The sequence below is a fragment of the Myotis yumanensis genome, unplaced genomic scaffold (assembly GCF_028538775.1).
Source record: "Myotis yumanensis isolate MYYU_CA2020_CCGP unplaced genomic scaffold, mMyoYum1.0.hap1 SCAF_14, whole genome shotgun sequence".
Taxonomy (NCBI): Eukaryota; Metazoa; Chordata; class Mammalia; order Chiroptera; family Vespertilionidae; genus Myotis; species Myotis yumanensis.
The window spans coordinates 43,592,577-43,610,654 of NW_027223765.1; the positions used below are offsets into that span (position 1 = coordinate 43,592,577).

An 18,078-nucleotide genomic window follows, 5' to 3' on the forward strand; every position below is an offset into this window, starting at 1 on the left:
ACAGCACCCAGAATATTTAATCTATCTCCTCCTCCATCACAATGTAAACTCCATAGGAGCAAGGCATTTAACTGTTTGTTCACCAGGGTGTACTAGTGCCTAGAAGAGTGCTTGACACGTAGAAGATACTCGATAGACATGGCTATCTTAGCTCCTCTTGGTTAACGCCTTTGTTTATTCAGTCTCAAGTAAGAGAAGCTTATTGGAGTATGGTAAGTACAAACGAACCCACAGCCCAATCGACCATTCTTATGTCTCTTTAGAGACAAGCCTGCCAGCTCAACTACAAAAGGCACTGTTATGCAACTGGTATCCACATAGGGACTATCTGGTATTAAGCACGCTTTTATAAAGAGAAAGACAGAGAGAAAGGGAGCTTAAGAAGCACCAGTTCAGTTATGTACAGGCAGGTTCACTTGCAGTATCTTACTTAACCCTTAAGACCACCTTTTGGAGTAGGTCTGCATGTATCCCCACTCTGCACATGAAAAACCGAGGCTCACAGAGATTGAACAAAGCTACACAATCAGTAAGCACTGAGCTAGCTCTGGGATGCAGTTCAACTCCAAGGCCACGGCTCTTCTCTTTTCACCAGCCAGCCACGCCCTCTGAACCACCATTGCACTAAACGTTCAACAGGTCAAAACAAACTGTCGTCATACTTCTCTCATTGTTGCTGAATGCCCCTCGCAGGGAGCCGCCCAGCCTCACTTCTCCATCCTGCAGGTCTTCCAGCAGGAGGTCCTTCACAGGGATCGGCTGCCGGTACAGCTGGTAGCAGAGCTGCTCATTGTGGGTGATGGCTCGGGTGATCACCAGCACTTCTTGGAACAGGAAAACGTGCAGTTTCTGGAAGAGAAGAATCCACAGGATGTCCCTAAGCAACAATCTAATGAGTGGTTGACTACTGGACTAAGAGGTCCACAGGTACCAAGTTCACACTGGATTATACACTTCAGGCTCAAGTCCACCTCCAGGCGAACAGAAGTCAGGCAGGTCCCAGATGCACCCATTGCCTTTCTTATAGGAGCCTTCCGAGGGCCCCATGGAGAAGGCCTTTCTGTCTACAGACACCAGCAGCCAGGACTGCCTTCACATTGCAATTCAGAACCTGTGCAGACACACATGGTCCCAGCTCCCATAAGAGTTCCTTCTTTTTTTACAGGCATGTAGTATTCCATTGTGTAAGTGTACCACAGCATCTTTATCCACTCATCTACTGATGGGCACTTGGACTGTTTCCAGATCTTGGCTATTATAAATAATGCTGCTATGAACATAGGGTGCATATATTCTTTTTGATTGGTGTTTTGGGATTCTTAGGATATATTGCCAGAAGTGGGATCGCTGAGTCAAAAGGCAGTTCCATATTTAATTTTTTGAGGAAACTCTTATACCAGTGATGGCGAACCGTTTGAGCTCGGCGTGTTAGCATTGTGAAAAACCCTAACTCAACTCTGGTGCCGTGTCACATAAGAAATTTTTTGATATTTGCAACCATAGTAAAACAAAGATTTATATTTTTGATATTTATTTTATATATTTAAGTGCCATTTAACAAAGAAAAATCAACCAAAAAAATGAGTTCGCATGTCACCTCTGACACGCATGTCATAGGTTTGCCATCACTGCTCTATACTGTATCTGGGAAATCTTTAAAAAAATTTTTTCTTTTAATCCTCACCCAAGGGTATTTTCCACTGATTTTCAGAGAGAGTAGAAGAGAGAGGGAAAGACAGATAAATATCAATGTGAGAGAAACATCGATTGGTTGCCTACTGCACTCGCCCTGGAGCCTGCAACCGAGGTACGTGCCCTTGACCAGAATCGAACCCGGGACCCTTCAGTCTGCAGGCTGAAGCTCTATCCACTGAGCCAAACCGGCTAGGGCAGTATCTGGAAAATCTTTACAAAGATTTATTATCCCTTACTTATGAATGCTCATTGAGGATTCCTTTCCTATTTTCTGCTTCTTTTTGCCCTCAAGAAATTGGGTTCTTTTCCTAACACAAGATTTTGTTTATAATGATTTCTACAATTCTACCAGGGAGGGGGGAAATAGCTAAAACAAACCTCCCATCTCAACTACTATCTTTGTTCTCAAAAATCTGTCTGCCTGCCATATGAACTAGAGTTCGTCTTTAATGCCCTACCCATCCAATGCCCTTGACTGAGGGACAGAAAGAGAATAGGCCCTCATCCCATGGAGCACTGCCTCTTCCTGACAATTTCCCACAGAGCTCCTAAAAATGTGTGGTCAAGGAGCCAGAGCATTCAGTGTTACAAGTCCACCAGCATGAAGCAGAATGCAGCTTTCTACCCATCGGCCACTCCCTAGTCAAAGAGAAACACCTTTTAAGCAGTGGTCTGCGACAGGTCTCATTACCTCCCCTGCAGCACTGATAATGGATGCTGCAACATGTATTCAGTGACTTCAAGTAACATTTCCAAGCCTGCTCTTAAACGCCATTTCACAGTCCAGGTCAAATGATATCCCTTGAATTATCACAGCTCGATTAAGAACTCTTCAATATAGTTTTGGCTGCCCAGCCTGCGTGGTTCAATGGTTGAGCATCGACCTATGAACCAGGAGGCCACAGTTCAATTCCTGTGTTATGGGCTTGCACATCCCACTAGGAATGTGCAAGAGGCAGCCAATCAATGATTCTCTCTCATCATTGATGTTTCTTTCTATCTCTCTTTCCCTTCTTCTCTGAAATCAATACAAATATATTTAAAATATAAATATAGTTTTGGCTTTCATTCCAAGATACTGAAGGTAAAATACAGTAAAAGTGGAGACTCTTTCTCAACACTGAATTTAAATATATAGTGTAGATAATAAAATTTATATGTTATATAAAATATGTTTTACATTATAACATAAAAATTATAACATATAACATGTATTAGCATTATTTTCTACTGACTATACATAAAAATAACCTGGTCAGTTGAATGAATTTTGAACTCTCATATAATTCAAATTCATCCTTTCTTTATATAAGCATTCACTCATTCATTCATTCACTCACTCATAATAGGTTCTGGGAATTGACACAGCACAGTCCTCTCTCAAAGAGTATGGTATAACAGGAGATACTGACAGAGAGGTGGAGAACTGCAACCCACTGCAGTAAGCACTCCAGGGGAGACTTGCCCAAGGTGCCATGATAGGAGAGGAAGAACAATTTCAATATCTACTCAAGAATAAAAGCCAGGAAATGGGGTATCTACAGGTCAGAGGTAGATACACAGCTAATGGAAGGTAGGTTACTACTTAAAAAAACAAAACATTGGTCTCAAAATGTCAGTCTGTAGATGGGTACCAATCCTACGAAAGAAAAGAACTTCTCACAATGCTAAATGCACTGCATGCGAGAACTGTTTCCCTGAGATCACCTGCTGTTTCCTGATATCCAAGTGGGAGGAGATAACTGTTCTGTGTTTGCTTTAGAAGGTTACGACCAAACAAAATAAAACATTGGCAACTCTACGTTGTTTTCCAAAATTCTTTCTATGTTATGGTCATAAAATTAAAAAAAAATATGTATACATAAATTATAAACATGTATCTGTAATATATGTTATATATAAACTAGAGGCCCGGTGCACAAAATCTGTGCACTCGGGGGGTTCCCTCAGCCCAGCCTGCACCCTCTTGCAGTCCGGGAGCCCTGGGGGGGATGTTCGACTGACGGCTTAGGCCTGTTCCCCAGCCGTCAGTCAGACATCCTTAGCGCTACTGTGGAGGCGGGAGAGGCTCCCACCACCACCACTGCACTCGCCAGCCATGAGCCCAGTGGCACTCCCCCTGTGGGAGTGCACTGACCACCAGGAGGCAGCTCCTGTGTTGAATGTCTTCCCCCTGGTGGTCAGTGTGCGTCATAGCGACCAGTAGTTCAGCTGTTCGGTCAATTTGCATATTACCCTTTTATTATATAGGATTATAACCATCTATATCATAAAAGGCCTGTGGTCATGACACCGTAATGACAGAACGACCAAACAACTGGTCACCAGGAGGTACATGGAGCACCTCTCGCGGGCCGGGACTCGCGGCGAGGTGGGGCTGGCACGGGGTTGGTGCGGTGGAGGCAGGGCCCGTGGTTTGTGCAGGGCGGGTCTGGGTCTCGCGCGATTTCGCGCGCTGGGCCTCTAGTATAATATATAAATATGTATAATATATGTGATTCTCTGATATAAAAGACAATGGAAAAGCCATTTTTGTCTAAAGAACATGACCGTGGGTAGGGAAGGCATAGTAACAGGAGGCTCAGCATCAAATGGATTAAGTGTTGGGGAAGGCCCAGGGAGAGACCACTGAAGGGGAGTAACCACTCACCATGCCCCGGTTGTTCTTCAGTTCGCCATGACAGCACAGCACTCTCGAGCTGTCGATCAGAGAGTCCTTCTGGCCTTCTTCCAAGTAAAGAAGCCGTTCTTTATAATAATGGCATTCAGATTCCCCAGTCTTGATGTTGATTTCTGCTACGATTCCCTGAATGATGTTTATCTATGGAAACAAAAAGAGTATGGGGAATGGAAGCAAGCCACCCACACTAACAAGTCCCAGGGGCTCAGCCTAGAACAGTGGTTTTCAACCTTCCTAACGCTGCGACCCTTTAATACAGTTCCTCATGTTGTGGTGACCCCCAACCATAAAATAATTTTTGTTGCTACTTCATAACTGTAACTTTGCTACTGTTATGAATCGTCATGTAAATAACTGATATGCTATATGTGTTTTCCGATGGTCGTGACCCACAGGTTGAGAACCACTGGCCTAGAAGGTCGCCATGATCCACCTGGATCTAATTCTGAGATTCTGTTATCCAAGTTGCTGCTTTGGGAAAGGGGAAAAATAGAATGCTTTTAATATGCTGTATCTATCTATCCATCTATACACATACACTACATATACATGTGTTTATACATATGTCCACATACATTTATCTGTTAACACATACAGATATTTGTATTGTATATAAAACTAACGTTGATGAATAATCTTATTTGAGAGGACAAGATATAAGGTACTATTTTCAATAGGCAGGACTCACAGCTACTACATACACTTAGGCTCAAGCCTCAGCACATGTGAACAAGTGAGGGGGCAGAGGGATTTCAAAGCAATGGCAGATGCAATGCTGTTAATACAAAATGAAGCAAAGCAAAACGAAACAAAAACAGCACGGCACTGAGACACGATCAGTGGGCGTGAATTCTGATGGGTTGTTCTATCACATAGGTACATCTAGAAGTTAGAAAATACTAGAAAACAAAGGAACAAGAAATCAGCTGAATAAAAACTAAGACGCCAATCAAAGGCAAAATAATGACTTCTTCTGTCCTCTAATAGTGAAAAGACCAAAAGTCCCAACTGCCCTGCGGTGGTGGTAACTGAAAGAGCTAAAAAGTGACCAGGTCTTTAACGTGTTGAAGTGGTAGTGAATTGTCTCTAAGATGGTTAAGTGATTATTTTTCACATGCGAGTGAAATGATCTCTTCTCAAAGCAACTGGATGAAAACTTCTACCAGTTATAACTGGAACATCCACGTGAGTGTGACAGAAAAGCGTACAGCTCCGAGCTAAAGCCTGGTGACGGTAGCCTATGAACAGATGCATAATCTGTATACTTTTGTAGCTATTGAGAGTTTCAAAGATCATTTATTTATTTTTAATTTAATTTATTTATTTAAAAATATTTTTATTGATTTCAGAAAGGAAGGGAGAGGTAGAGAGAGAGATAGAAATATCAACGATGAGAGAGAATCATTGATCAGCTACCTCCTGCATGCCCCCGATCGAGCCCACAACCTGGGCATGTGCCCTGGCCGGGAATTAAACCATGACCTCTTGGTTCATAAGTTGACGCTCAACCTCTGAGCCACACCGGCCGGGCTCCCCTCCTGGTTTTCAAAGATGACTGATTATTTACTGCTACTTTAAAAAACAAACAAAAAAAGAAATTGCACAAAATATGTTAAAGCTATGACTCATCCTTTAACTTAATTAAACTAATGTTCATTGAGCATCTGTTCATTGTTAACATAGGGTGCATTCAAAGAAATGGGAGGGTCTCTATCCTCAAGAAGCTTAAAAATATTATATGGGAGGTACCTGAGCCACTGATTCATTATCCTTTTATTTCATTACTTTTTTAATATGTTATAGAATCCATATATTTCCTTGCTTTTAAAGATCTTAGCATTAATTGTTATGACTCATCTTATAAGTTAATTATTACTAAGTAAAACTGGGCAGCTGACATTAACCAGCACTTGAGTCAATTTTCTGAGTTTCCTGCAAGGGTCCAGGAAACCAGAAGGAAGATGCACCACAGGCATAAAGACGTGTTCACTTCCTAATTTAACTCAGGAACTGAAGAACTCAAACACCACGTGGTTCCTTAGGCAGCTATGACTACTTTCAAAGGTGTTTTTTTTTCTCTGGTTTTTGAAAGTATAGAGAGACAAAACAATGGAAACCATCAGTGTTATTCCCTATTCTATATGTACATTTATAATAGTAACTCTGGATCTGCTTTATAAAAAATCTTATTTTGTATTTATAGCCACCTGTACACAGTCAGAGTCTACTCTCTCTGCACTGGTTCTGAGAGGAATTTATTTTGTAGAATTTCATCGAGGAACAAAGCTAAATAGAGTAGACTGCCAAAAGCAAACAGTCATGGCAGTTGTACATTTCAATTAAATTTATTGTTGCATCTCTCATCAAATCAAAGGGAAGGGGCCGGTAAAGGGAGATGACGAGAGATACCTGGTAACTGAACTGGGATTAAGCCCACATATGCTGGACTCATCATCCTCAAAGTGGAATCTGAAAGCCCTGTCTGGCTAGTCCCTTGGGTGGTAATAGCATCTCCTCACAGGCTCCTGACAGGAACCAACAATAGCAGCCTTCACTGCTGCTGCATCAAAAGCAGGACTGTTCTTCCCATTGATTGCAGTGATTTTTTTTATTTTATAGGAGTTGGGGAACAGCAACTGGCAGAGGGGAGAGATAGTCTTCAGGATCATCTTCTGGCTGAAACCATCCTGAGAATTTAAAACATTAAACAACTAGCTCCCGGAATATCTGAATATACAGAGTCCTATTTAAGAATTTCTCTTTCGGGGGAAATTTCTATCAAGCCTCTGAAACACTGTTAAGAAATTCTAATAACGATGTGATACTTTATGCATTGCATTAGCAGCAAGACTTTCTTTAGATCTAAGTCATAGGACTGAACGCTGGGTGTAGAAGCAATTTACTTAGTGTTCTCTGTTTTTTTATTTTATTTTCAGAGGTGGAAACTTTATTCAGGGAACATGTAAGTTAAGCTACATTTATGTTTATCAAACATTCACCATGCTCCCAAGAGTACAGGGCTAAATATTTCTGCTCATCTGGGGTAATGCCACAAGGATTTTGAAAAGAAGATTAAAAAGTGCTGTGCCTACATTGTGTAAGTGGGCATTCAGAAGACTTGCTTTGCAGACATTTTCCAGTGCGGGTTTCCCATGCTTCGTGCACAAATCTGCCTGAATTACTAGGTGCAGAGTCAACTTCGGAGAAGGGCATCACATTTTAAGCACTAGGGAAAGTGGTGCAAACAATCATATTCTTTTTTCCCTTTTAGTTCAAGCTTTAGCTCACTGGGTTGTTTTTTATACACAGAGTATTATTCTTTCATGCTGCATATTAAAAAGAAATCTTCACAATAAAACTGTAAGCAAGCTTGTTGAGCTTTAAAAAAGTAATTATTTAGACTAGCGTGAGCTCCCTGCTTTTATTCCTGCAGACCACACACTGGCTGGGATGAAATATGGAAAGGAGGCAACCCTATTGCACTCTTCCCAGTAATAAAAACAGACATGATGAAGTGAGATGGGCCTCATCCCTGGTGCCCGCATCCCCCATCGTGCTGGACTGGGGGCCTGGTCTGTGTAAGTCGGGCCTGCCAGACACCTCATGAATCAGGAGAGTCTTTTCTCTTTCTTCTCTGTCCTTACATGGAGGCACTGGCCCAGTGAGGCCTCTCCGCAAAGCTTGGTGGGCAGCTTTCTGTAATTGCAAAGGCAACAGGGCCCAGAGTAGCCAGGCTTTCCGCTCCACGGTATAGGATCACAAGGAAGTGGAAACAGCCCTGGATTTGCAATCTACACTGACAGGTTCAGGCAGCAGCCCCATCCCTTGCTGGCTCTGGACCCGACAAACTGTTTTCCCCTCCAAGCCTCATCTAGAAAATGGTCCTAACAAGAAGTTACCTCATAGATTACTCTGAAGATGAACTAAGAGCTGATTTACTAGGTTTTCAAGAAATGTCTGCAGGTATCACTGTTAGTGTTGTTGTTGTTATTACTTATTATGAAGCCCTTCTTTGGGAGGAGATGGGCAGGGTGCTCAGCAGGTTCAAGGCTTCTGATTTTCAAACCACCGACGCACATCCTCTTTCTGCTACTGTCACAGACCCAGTCAGGGAACGAGCCCTATGAATTGGTCTCTTAGCCTCCACACCTACTGCCACCTCTGAGCAGGCTCCTATGACTGCATAGCTGGGCAGCTGCACCAAGAGACTGTCCCTAGTCTCTCCTTGTCTGTCCCCCGTCCTACAGACCAGGAGGTAACTTGTCCAAGGTTACACAGTTTGTTGCGATGGAGCTGGGATTTGAACCTGAATCCCAGTTACTTAGAAAACAAAAACACAACAAAGAGAAAATGTCTCCAACTGACATTTAAAATCCTCTATAGTCAGCTATCAACCCCCATCCTCTGCCTTCTCTCCCACTGTTTCCTCAGACTATCCTCAACCTCTGGCTGACCGCTCCATGCCTCTGCCCAGGCAGGACCTGTCCTGTCACATCTCCATACCCTGCACAGGCCCTTTGCTCCTCCAGCCCGCCATGTCCCCTGCCTGCCCCGCCGAGTACCCCAATCAGAACCCAGCTCTCTGGGCAGAATGCTCACAGTTCACATTATTCTCATGATGTAGACCCCATTTTCCCCCATCTCGATAAACATTCACTGGAGGCCTGCATCCAATTGATTGGAGCTACATTTTAAGTGGGTGCTGATTTTGAAAATGGGCTTTGGGGCTCAGGTGAAAGGCAACTCCAATTTGCTAACCAGGCAAAGATATTCAACTTAACATCTCCACAGAGATTTTGACCCTCACAGTAATGGTAACAAACAGATTGCAGAATCAAAAAACTGTAGCGTCAAAGGAAATTTAGAGTGCATTGCACGTAAACACTACATTTTATAGGTTAGGAAACTGAGAGAGGAGAAGTGACTTGCAAAATAAAAAAATATATATATGGTTGATAACAGAGCCAGGCCTAGAACTCAAGTTTCCTGAAGCCCATGTGCCCAGAGACCCTTCATTCATCCATTTACCTAATCCTCTACCGTCCCATGGGGGAAAATAATAAGGCAGGAGAGAAAGAAAGAAACTTACAGCTTCTTCCAGGTGCTGCTGGTCTGGGTTATCATTTGGCGTGTGCCTCAGGATTTCTCGAAGGAGCAGAGGGTATTTTACCAGGCGGCTCCTTGGAATATCGAGGAAATTCCATAGATCTAACTTGCGGCTGAAGGGGGATTCTAAACATCGCTGAAGGAAATCCTGGACTCGGTGGTCTTGTTTCTTGTGGTCCAGCAGAGCTTTGGCGGCTACTTGATTGCTGCAGTAGCTGTCGTAGGAGCTGAGACAAGGCAGCTAAGAAAGGAACATGAGAAGAGGTTTGGAGTGTTACAATCACTGGAGCTACAATTGACATCACTTGCTGGGACTGAACAAAACCTAACTGGTCTCCGGGCCTGGCCCACGTTCCTTTATCTGCAAAGGCTGAAGGACACAGACCAGTGGAATTTTCAAGATGACAATGGAACAGTGTTTTTTGGCTCCGATTTGCTTGCACAAAGAAATTGTCTTAGTTGCGTGTTTACTTTCTTGATAGTTAAGACCCCTACCCTAATTTGTTTGCATTTCTGCTAAGCTAAGCTAGAAACAAAAGAACTAAAATGATTGCATATGCATGTAGTTCATAATTTTCCTAAACTTCCAAAAGTACCTGGTGAGGGGAGAAGCTCCTATTAAAAAATTTCTTTTAAAATTATTCATAAGAAACACATCTAGAATACTTAGTGGCATAAAAAGAAAGCAAGCAGCCAGACTCTGCAGCCAGCCCTTGGCACAGCTTGGAAAAAGCACCTCGACGTTAGTTTAAGGTTGACTGATTCAAAGGTGGACAGATGATAAGGAACTCCAAGAAATTAAAGCAAAAATGTAATTAGTAAAAAACTTGATGCAAGAAGCATTTAGTAAAATCTTTTAAATTAGTCCTGACAGGCCAGAAGTCATTCTTGGCTTTACCCAATGGTTAACATCATACTACCATGCAAAAAACAACTTAAGCTTAAAGACTTTGGAACACTTCAACTCCACTCTCTCCTTCCAGCAAAATACTAATCTCTCTGAGGTGTCCCATCAGTCCAATCGTGTAAACACGGAGTCAGAGACTCAGGGAGAGGGCTGCTCACCTCCCTTTTCCACTTCTCCCTCAAAGAGGCACCCTATACCATGCATCCTAATGCACTGGCTGTCAGCTTCCAGAAAGTTCCTGGAGGCAATAAAATGCAGTCAATGGCCTTGCTGTGTTCTTCTCTCCCTCGGACTATGAAGCCACATCCACCACGACTCCTGCTCTGCAGTGGGATTCAGTGCAAGACAGGGCAAGAGAGTCTTCTGTTTCTTTAACCTTAGCACTTTGCACTGGGCCTACTATACAGCAGTTTGCATTCTGAATTAACAAATAAATGAATGTTTAATGGATTACCAGATTAGGTAACATTTGATTGTTTGGGAACACAGCTTAAAAATAAGTTGTGGCAGCATCTGAACCATGGGTCAAAGTTTAAATATTCTGCTGCTTCTTTTACACCTCTTATTGAAATTATTTCTTCAGTGACTGAAATAAAAAAAGGATACCGAGGAAGCAATGTTTAAAAAGTTCACTATTGAGTTTAATATTCCTTGGAAATGTCTACCTTCTTTACATGTTATGAAAAACCTCTATTTGTGTTAAAAAAGAGTTGCAGAAATTCTTTCCGTAACCTTGTATATGAAAGTAATAACTGGTGCGCGCACGCGCATGTAAACACACACACACAGCAGATGTGGTTTGTGGGTTGTCATTTAGATTTTCAGAGTTAATTAAAAGGAGCCTCAGGCCCTCTCAATTTCATTTCCACTTCCTCGCCTTTTAAAGAGACTTGGAAATGTCTAATGTGGTCATTACAGAGAAAGAAATCAGCAGTAACCGTCGGATGTAAACCAGTGAGGAGGCCCCCAAGACACTGCTGCTCGCTGCCCAATGAGCCATTACTCTCTGATCCTGCCGCCCCTGCTGCCATGGCAACCAAATCGGGCTCTGGCCCTGTGTTCACACCTGACAGGGTGCTCATTTCCTGGGCATGACCTGCAAGGCTATCTGGTGCAGTCCACTGACTAGAAAAGGCCACAGGTGATCTATAGCTAGATAGGAAATGAAGAATGTACACATCTTGGTTCCCAATTACATACACGTGTACTTATATGAAATGTGAGAGGTGACAGACAACACAGTGGTTAAAAGGACAGACTGGGATCAGGGAGAATCGTTTCAAAGCCATAACTCAGGCTGTTACTAGTCACGTGACCCTTCTGAGCCTCAGTTTCTCCACTTACAAAATGCATAGACTAATGTCCTCCCCTCCTTTAGTTAAATAAGCAGAATAAAAAGTGTAGCCCTAACGTGGTTCCTGGTTAAGAATCGGTAAGTGCCAGCTATTATTATTATTTATCCCTAGAATATTTTTATGGAAGAAACTGTGGTTTAGAGAAGCAAGACTACATGCTCAGCTGGAGACAAAACCAGTCTGAGTGTGTTCTCTCCCCATCCCACCTGCAAAGCTCTGCACTCACCATCTCTTTAAATAGACTATCAAGAAAGAATTTATAAGGGAAGCTCACTTTTTTTTTTTTTTAGAAATTCCTTCTATCTCCCTAGCATTGTGAAAAGTGACACAGAACAAATCTATATTTTTGCTTTCATGTGCCCTGCCTCTCTCCTTGGAATTAAAATTGAATTAAAACCCAAATTAAGGGTTTTAAAAGTGAGAACTTGTGCCTTGGAGAGCTTATCAATTATTTTATTACTGAAAGAAGTATTAGTGTGAAGATGAGTCACTTGGGAAGTTGTTTCTTTATGATGGGGAGGCTGATGAGAGCAGGCTGACCCCTCAGGGAGACTGATCTTAGTACCCAGGGAGGTTCCCTGAAAAACAAAAACCACCCAAAAACCCCACCACTCCTATAAGGCTTTCAAAGTAAAAGTAATTGATTCATTCAAAGGTCAAAAGGACTGGTCAGGGCTAACCCACTTGGCAGACTCACTTGTTTAAAAGGGTTTTTTCCCCCTCTTTTTCTTATGGGGGGAATAAATCAATTTTTCATGGGTCAAATGGGCTCTGACTTTTCTCATTCAAAGTCCACTAAGATGTTTATTTTGTTCTGTTAAAAAGACCAGAACTCAAACAGATGTACCCTTTGGTTTACAGTTCCCACTCGCACGGATACATCTGCAGTTAAAAGAGGGAAAACATTTAACAGCTCGTCAGCCTGATAAACAAGGACCGTTTCTATGAGGTCTGGTAACAACGGGCCAGTTGTTTAATTTTAGGCTGCTCCTCAAGCTGATGTCTGAAGGATGCAGATAGCAATGGGCCCACAGGACTGCAAAAGCTACCCCTCGAGCAGACCAATGTTCTAATAGAAGTGACAAACATTTATTTCAGGAAAAAAAAATTAATAAGGCAAATCCCTGTACTTTTGCTTCTGATACAAACTGACAATTTGTATGTTGGTGTTTAAGGAAACCATGCAGCTCCATGTTGCCATCTCATCAGAAACAGCAGTCATCACGCTGATTCTGGAGTGGGGTTTCCCTGGCCCCCGGCCCCCATCAAAGCAGCCCACAGACTCAGAAGTGTAAGCACAGTGAGCACACCCTCTCTTCTCATTGCACCTTCTCTGTCTCCAGCTGTCTGGCTCTCTTTAGAGAAATTTCTTTGTGGGCTAAAGAAGTTAAAACGTCTACCACAGCTTGTAATAAAATGAAAGTCAAAAATATAAGATGAATGACCTCTCCTGAAATATTAAAGCACATTTCCTAAATTATTCATATGAGAACATTACTTGCCTTTCAGAAGCCCTTGGGATATTTCAGCCTCTCTGCTAAAATTGACTCCCGAACTAACGCTAGGTAAGTCATGAAATCCTCAAAGTTTCTGGATCAAGGCAGTAATTGGGAAGCATAAGTTACTATAAGAGATCAATGTCAAAACTTAGGAACCAGAAGGTTTTGGGAAGGCTAAAACACAAATGCAAATGGAACTGGATAAAGAGAAGGAAATGGTAAGAGTAGAGCTCATAACCTTCACAACATTCTCCAAACAGCGGATGACCCTAATCCCTGCTGTTGTGGCACGATCTGCCTATTTTCTAGATCAGGGGTGGGGAATGTCTGGCCTGCGGGCCATTATAAGGCCCTCGAAATCATTTGGTCTGGCCCTGTGAGAGCATTAGGGGTGAGTTAATTAAATGTTTGACCAAATAGAGCAGGCTAATTTTCAAGCTGGTAATTGTGTATGGCCTGGGAATGATGTTATAAATATCCAAATGGCCCTTGGCAGAAAAAAGGTTCCCAGCCCTGTCCTAGATCACTGTGTGGATCAGAAGGATGAGAGGCCTAATCCTGACTGGAAGAAGTCATCAGAGTACTCTGCTTTCACTACCCGGTTCATAACAAATGGAAAACACCTGGGGCTGGGGTAGAACACTCAAGCATTCACAGAGGGAAACAGAAGCATGCCATAGGAGTGATGGGGCCTGTGGCAAAATAGAGAGTACATGCCTGGTCTAAAATAAATCAGTCAAATGAACAACCACCTTATGGACCCAATAAAACACACGTTCAGCCCAGGACCATACATTTAGAAGCCCTGATCTAAGGTCGCAGCTGATCTCTTCAATTAGGAAAGAAAAGGGGTGATATTGAGATGAAGGTCAGCATTCTATGAAGTTACTTAGAATCAGATATATGCTAAACAACAACATCATTTAGTTATCACCTTGTTTATGAAACTACATTTGGCTATCAGAGGTTTCTGAATAAAAGTTTTTTATGGCCCTGGCCAGTGTGGATCAGTGGTTGAGCTTAAACCCATGAACCAAAAGGTCACAGGTTTGATTCTCCGTCAGGGCACCTACCCTGGTTTCTGGTTCAATCCCTGATTGGGTGCTTTCAGGAGGCAACTGATGGATGTTTCTCTCTCACATCAATGTTTCTCTCTCTTTCTCCCTTCCTCTCTATCTTAAAAAATCAATATAAACATATATTTTAAAAAATATTTAAACGTTTTTTTTATGATGATGGATAGGAATATGTCCCTAACTTTGTACTGGAATAGAATTGGTAATAATTATATTATAATTGGCCTGAATAGAACATTAACTAATGTTACTTTATTTTATTGAAATAAAGGGGCATGTTCTCTTTAAATGCAGTAAATGTGTAATAAGAAAAAAAATTATTTGCCTGCTTTGAAGAGCTACAGCCTAACTATAATGATAAATTTTACTAGGAATTTGCTGTTTTATTTGTTTCTGGTGTGAAATCGGTGTTTGTTAATAAAAAGAGAAGTCTAGCTAATATGAAACTCCATTTAAATTATTGAAATTTATCTTCAATCAAGACCAGAGAACTTTTCTTACCCAGCCCACGAGGATGGCACCGACGTGTTCAGTTGAGCCATCAGGCTTCCGGACATCTCGAAGCTGACTAAGGAGCTCTGGTAAACAAACAGAACGCTTACTTTGTTAGGCATTCAAATATGAAGGAGGCTGGAGGTAGGTTCTGGGTTACTCACATTATTACATAATCATGACTTGTATAAGACAGCTCAATTAAGGCTACAAGTCACAACTCATCCTTGGAACAAAATTATACCTTCATGTAGAGGAATCAGAGAGTCCAGTGTTCCAAAAATTTGATTCAACTCCTGTTCTGTCATTATGGAGAGTTTCAGCATGGGGTCATGATAGGCCTGTGCAAGAACCACAAGAGATGGAAGCAAACATTTAAACTCGGAGGAAGTAAGTTGTTAACGTAAATGGTTTCTGAGAGGCCCTGAGAATAACAAAATATTTGGCTCTCCCCAACAACTTCTCCCATAATGCTGCAGAAACAGCAGATGGGTGTGGCTGGAGCAGATGGGAATCCAGCATTGCCTTGAGCCTTTTGTGGTTGTTGGTAAACCAAAGTAGATTTTTTTTTTAATTCTAGTGTATCATACATCTAGGAAAGGGCACAAATCCTAAGTATAGAGAAGATTTGATTTGTATGTTTTAAAATTTTACATTATTACCACCTCTTATTAGTGATAATTAACCCACAAGAACACCCAATTATTTCCAGGGTACTGTAATAGAATACAAAGACTCAGATGGCACAGTCTCTGCCTTCAAGATTTATAAAGCTAATTGGGAAGATAAGAAAAACACACGGAAAGTTAAATATATGTTTAAGAAATAGTTCAAGCCCTGACTGGTATAGCTAAGTGGTTAGAGCATTGGCCCATGCACTGAAGGGTCCCGGGTCTGGTTCCCAGTCAAGGGCACAATACCTGGGTTGCAGGTCTGATCCCCAGCCCTAGTCAGGGCAGGTGCAGAAGGCAACTAATTGATGTGTCTCTCTCACATCAATATTTCTTTCTCTCTCCCTCTTTCTCCCTCCCTTCCTTTTTCTCTAAAAAAATCAATGGGAAAAATATCCTCAGGTGAGAATGAAAAGAAAAAAAATAAAGGATTACATAGACTACAAAGCATGGGTTTCATCCACCTTCCCACACACAATGTGATTAAAAAACAAATCCTATATAATAAAAGGCTAATATGCAAATTGACCAAACGGCAGAATGACCAGTTGCTATGATGCACACTGACCACCAGGGGGCAGACGCTCAACGCAGGAGCTGCCTCCTGGTGGTCAGTGCGCTCCCACAGGGGGAGTGCCGCTCAGCCAGAAGCCCGAGGCAGCGCTAAGGATGTCTGACATCCCCCTGAGGGCTCCCAGACTGCAAGAGGGCGCAGGCCAGGCTGAGGGACTCCTCCTCCCCAGTGCACAAATGTTGTGCACTGGGCCTCTAGTTTCCATATAAAAGACCCTAACTTACATGATAGTACATAAGTGACTCACTTAACCATATTATCCACTTATGAGATTCAAATGACTATTTCTAACACACAATTCCAGTTTCAGACCATCTACACTTCCTCTCCCGTGGATAAGGAGGCCCTGCACGTGAAACTTCTAGGACAACAAAACATACGTAAAGCCAGGCCTCCACCAACACTTTCCGATTAAACTGAAGTATTCTTTGAGGTGCACTAGAAGCCTGCAGAGGAGAACCCCTAAAGGGGCCAGGTCCAGAGAGCCTTCTTGTTTTGAGCCATTTCCCCCACTGCTTGGTTTGTGCAGGTTCTTCTCAATTTTGGATGACCTTAGTCATAAAAAGAGTGCTCATAAAGACAACCTTAGAATTGTGAAGTTAGAGGGGAAAAACATGAGGTGACTCACATGACCACTGGATTTAAATTTACCTTTTTTGCCAATTTCAAGTCCTCTATTAAGTCTTCTTCTCCTTGGGAAAGCTCAAAGATCGCCTGTGAGGAAAGATAAAATACCTCCACTGAAGCATCTCATTTATGAGACCAAATTCAAACAGCCCTCAAAGCTCCAAATCTACTTACTTCTTAAGTATTTTTAAAGAATTCTTAAAAAGTTAAATTGACCTGCAGCAAATGTATCGAGTGGCTAAAAACTACAAAGGAAAGATTTTACAAAACTTCTGTACAATGTGCTTATCTGTTTGTGGGATAAAGGGGGTTCCAACATATGTTTCCAATCCAACAAGTCATCTTTCATGTTATAGATCTCTGATGCAGCCAAACAAGAGGGAACTATTTTAGGTAAAATAATTACACATTGAGCCACGGATACAAGTTTGTTTGAGTGGCAATCATAGTGAAGGATTCAGGGTCTGCTCTCAGTGATGGATGTGGCAGTATTATTCATTGGGCCATCACAATTTGTCTTCCTTCTACTCAACACAAGGTGCATCTCAAAGGAAAGTGTTTCCTATCAACTCTTGTCCTGAGGCTGGAATTACAGGAAGAGTCTAATATTTTATCGCTCTAAATGTCCGGTGAAGTTAATTCATTCTCAATTACTTTGCAGGCCTACACGGTACAATAAATAAAATTACAGGAGCCGGCTATGTGCAAGAGTGCATAAAGGGACCATGTCCAATTTGGCTCTATTAAGCCATCATAATTTAAAGGCTATGGTGTGCAGAACGCTCTTCCACTCTCCTCTGGGAGTCTAAATGGTGGCAAACATTACATTATGAAAAGACTCCATGTTGGTGGTGCTAGTTCGGGGACTCCTACATTTCTCTGAGGCGACAGGGCAGAAGTGAGCAGGGTGGAGAACCCCTCCATTCCTGGGGTTGGTGGAGCTGGACACTCGCTGGGGCCCAGTACATGGTCCAGCAAGGCCTTGACGCCATGCCCTCCTGCTACTCTTTTTTGTTTAATCTTTTATTTTGAAATATAGACTCACGTGTGAAGTGAAGCAAATAGTACAGAGAAGTCTGGTACACAGCCTTTTCAGCTTCCCCGAATGATGGCATCTTACATAACTACAGAACCAGGAAGTGCATTGGCAAAACATCCTTAGCTAGCCTTTCCTTGGGCCTTCCTCACCTTGTACACCTGTTTTACTAGAGCTCACGTACATAGCCTGACAGTCTGACCAAATGTGACCCCAGAAGAGGAAAATCACAGAACTCCACAATGGGATAGGCCACAGTCAGTTATCTGTGGGGGGCAGCACAGTGTCACCGTGCAGACCAAGGGCTTTGGAAGAAGACAGGATCTGGGTTCAGAGGTTGGCTCTGCAATGTGGTGCTCA

The 18,078-nt window shown here is 42.3% G+C and overlaps 1 protein-coding gene across 5 annotated transcripts in view; it reads right to left on the reverse strand.

The window, feature by feature from the left end:
- Window positions 1-18,078, reverse strand: part of ARHGEF3 (Rho guanine nucleotide exchange factor 3) — a 286,954-nt gene that overhangs the window by 3,584 nt on the left and 265,292 nt on the right. For all 5 annotated transcript variants that reach the window (XM_070390809.1, XM_070390811.1, XM_070390812.1 and 2 more), the window contains 6 exons: window positions 16,707-16,769; window positions 15,055-15,151; window positions 14,820-14,896; window positions 9,465-9,722; window positions 4,346-4,516; window positions 663-849 (listed from right to left, as the gene is read on the reverse strand). In XM_070390809.1, the coding sequence (XP_070246910.1) occupies window positions 663-849; window positions 4,346-4,516; window positions 9,465-9,722; window positions 14,820-14,896; window positions 15,055-15,151; window positions 16,707-16,769 (853 nt within the window). The remainder of the gene's footprint in view (window positions 1-662; window positions 850-4,345; window positions 4,517-9,464; window positions 9,723-14,819; window positions 14,897-15,054; window positions 15,152-16,706; window positions 16,770-18,078) is intronic.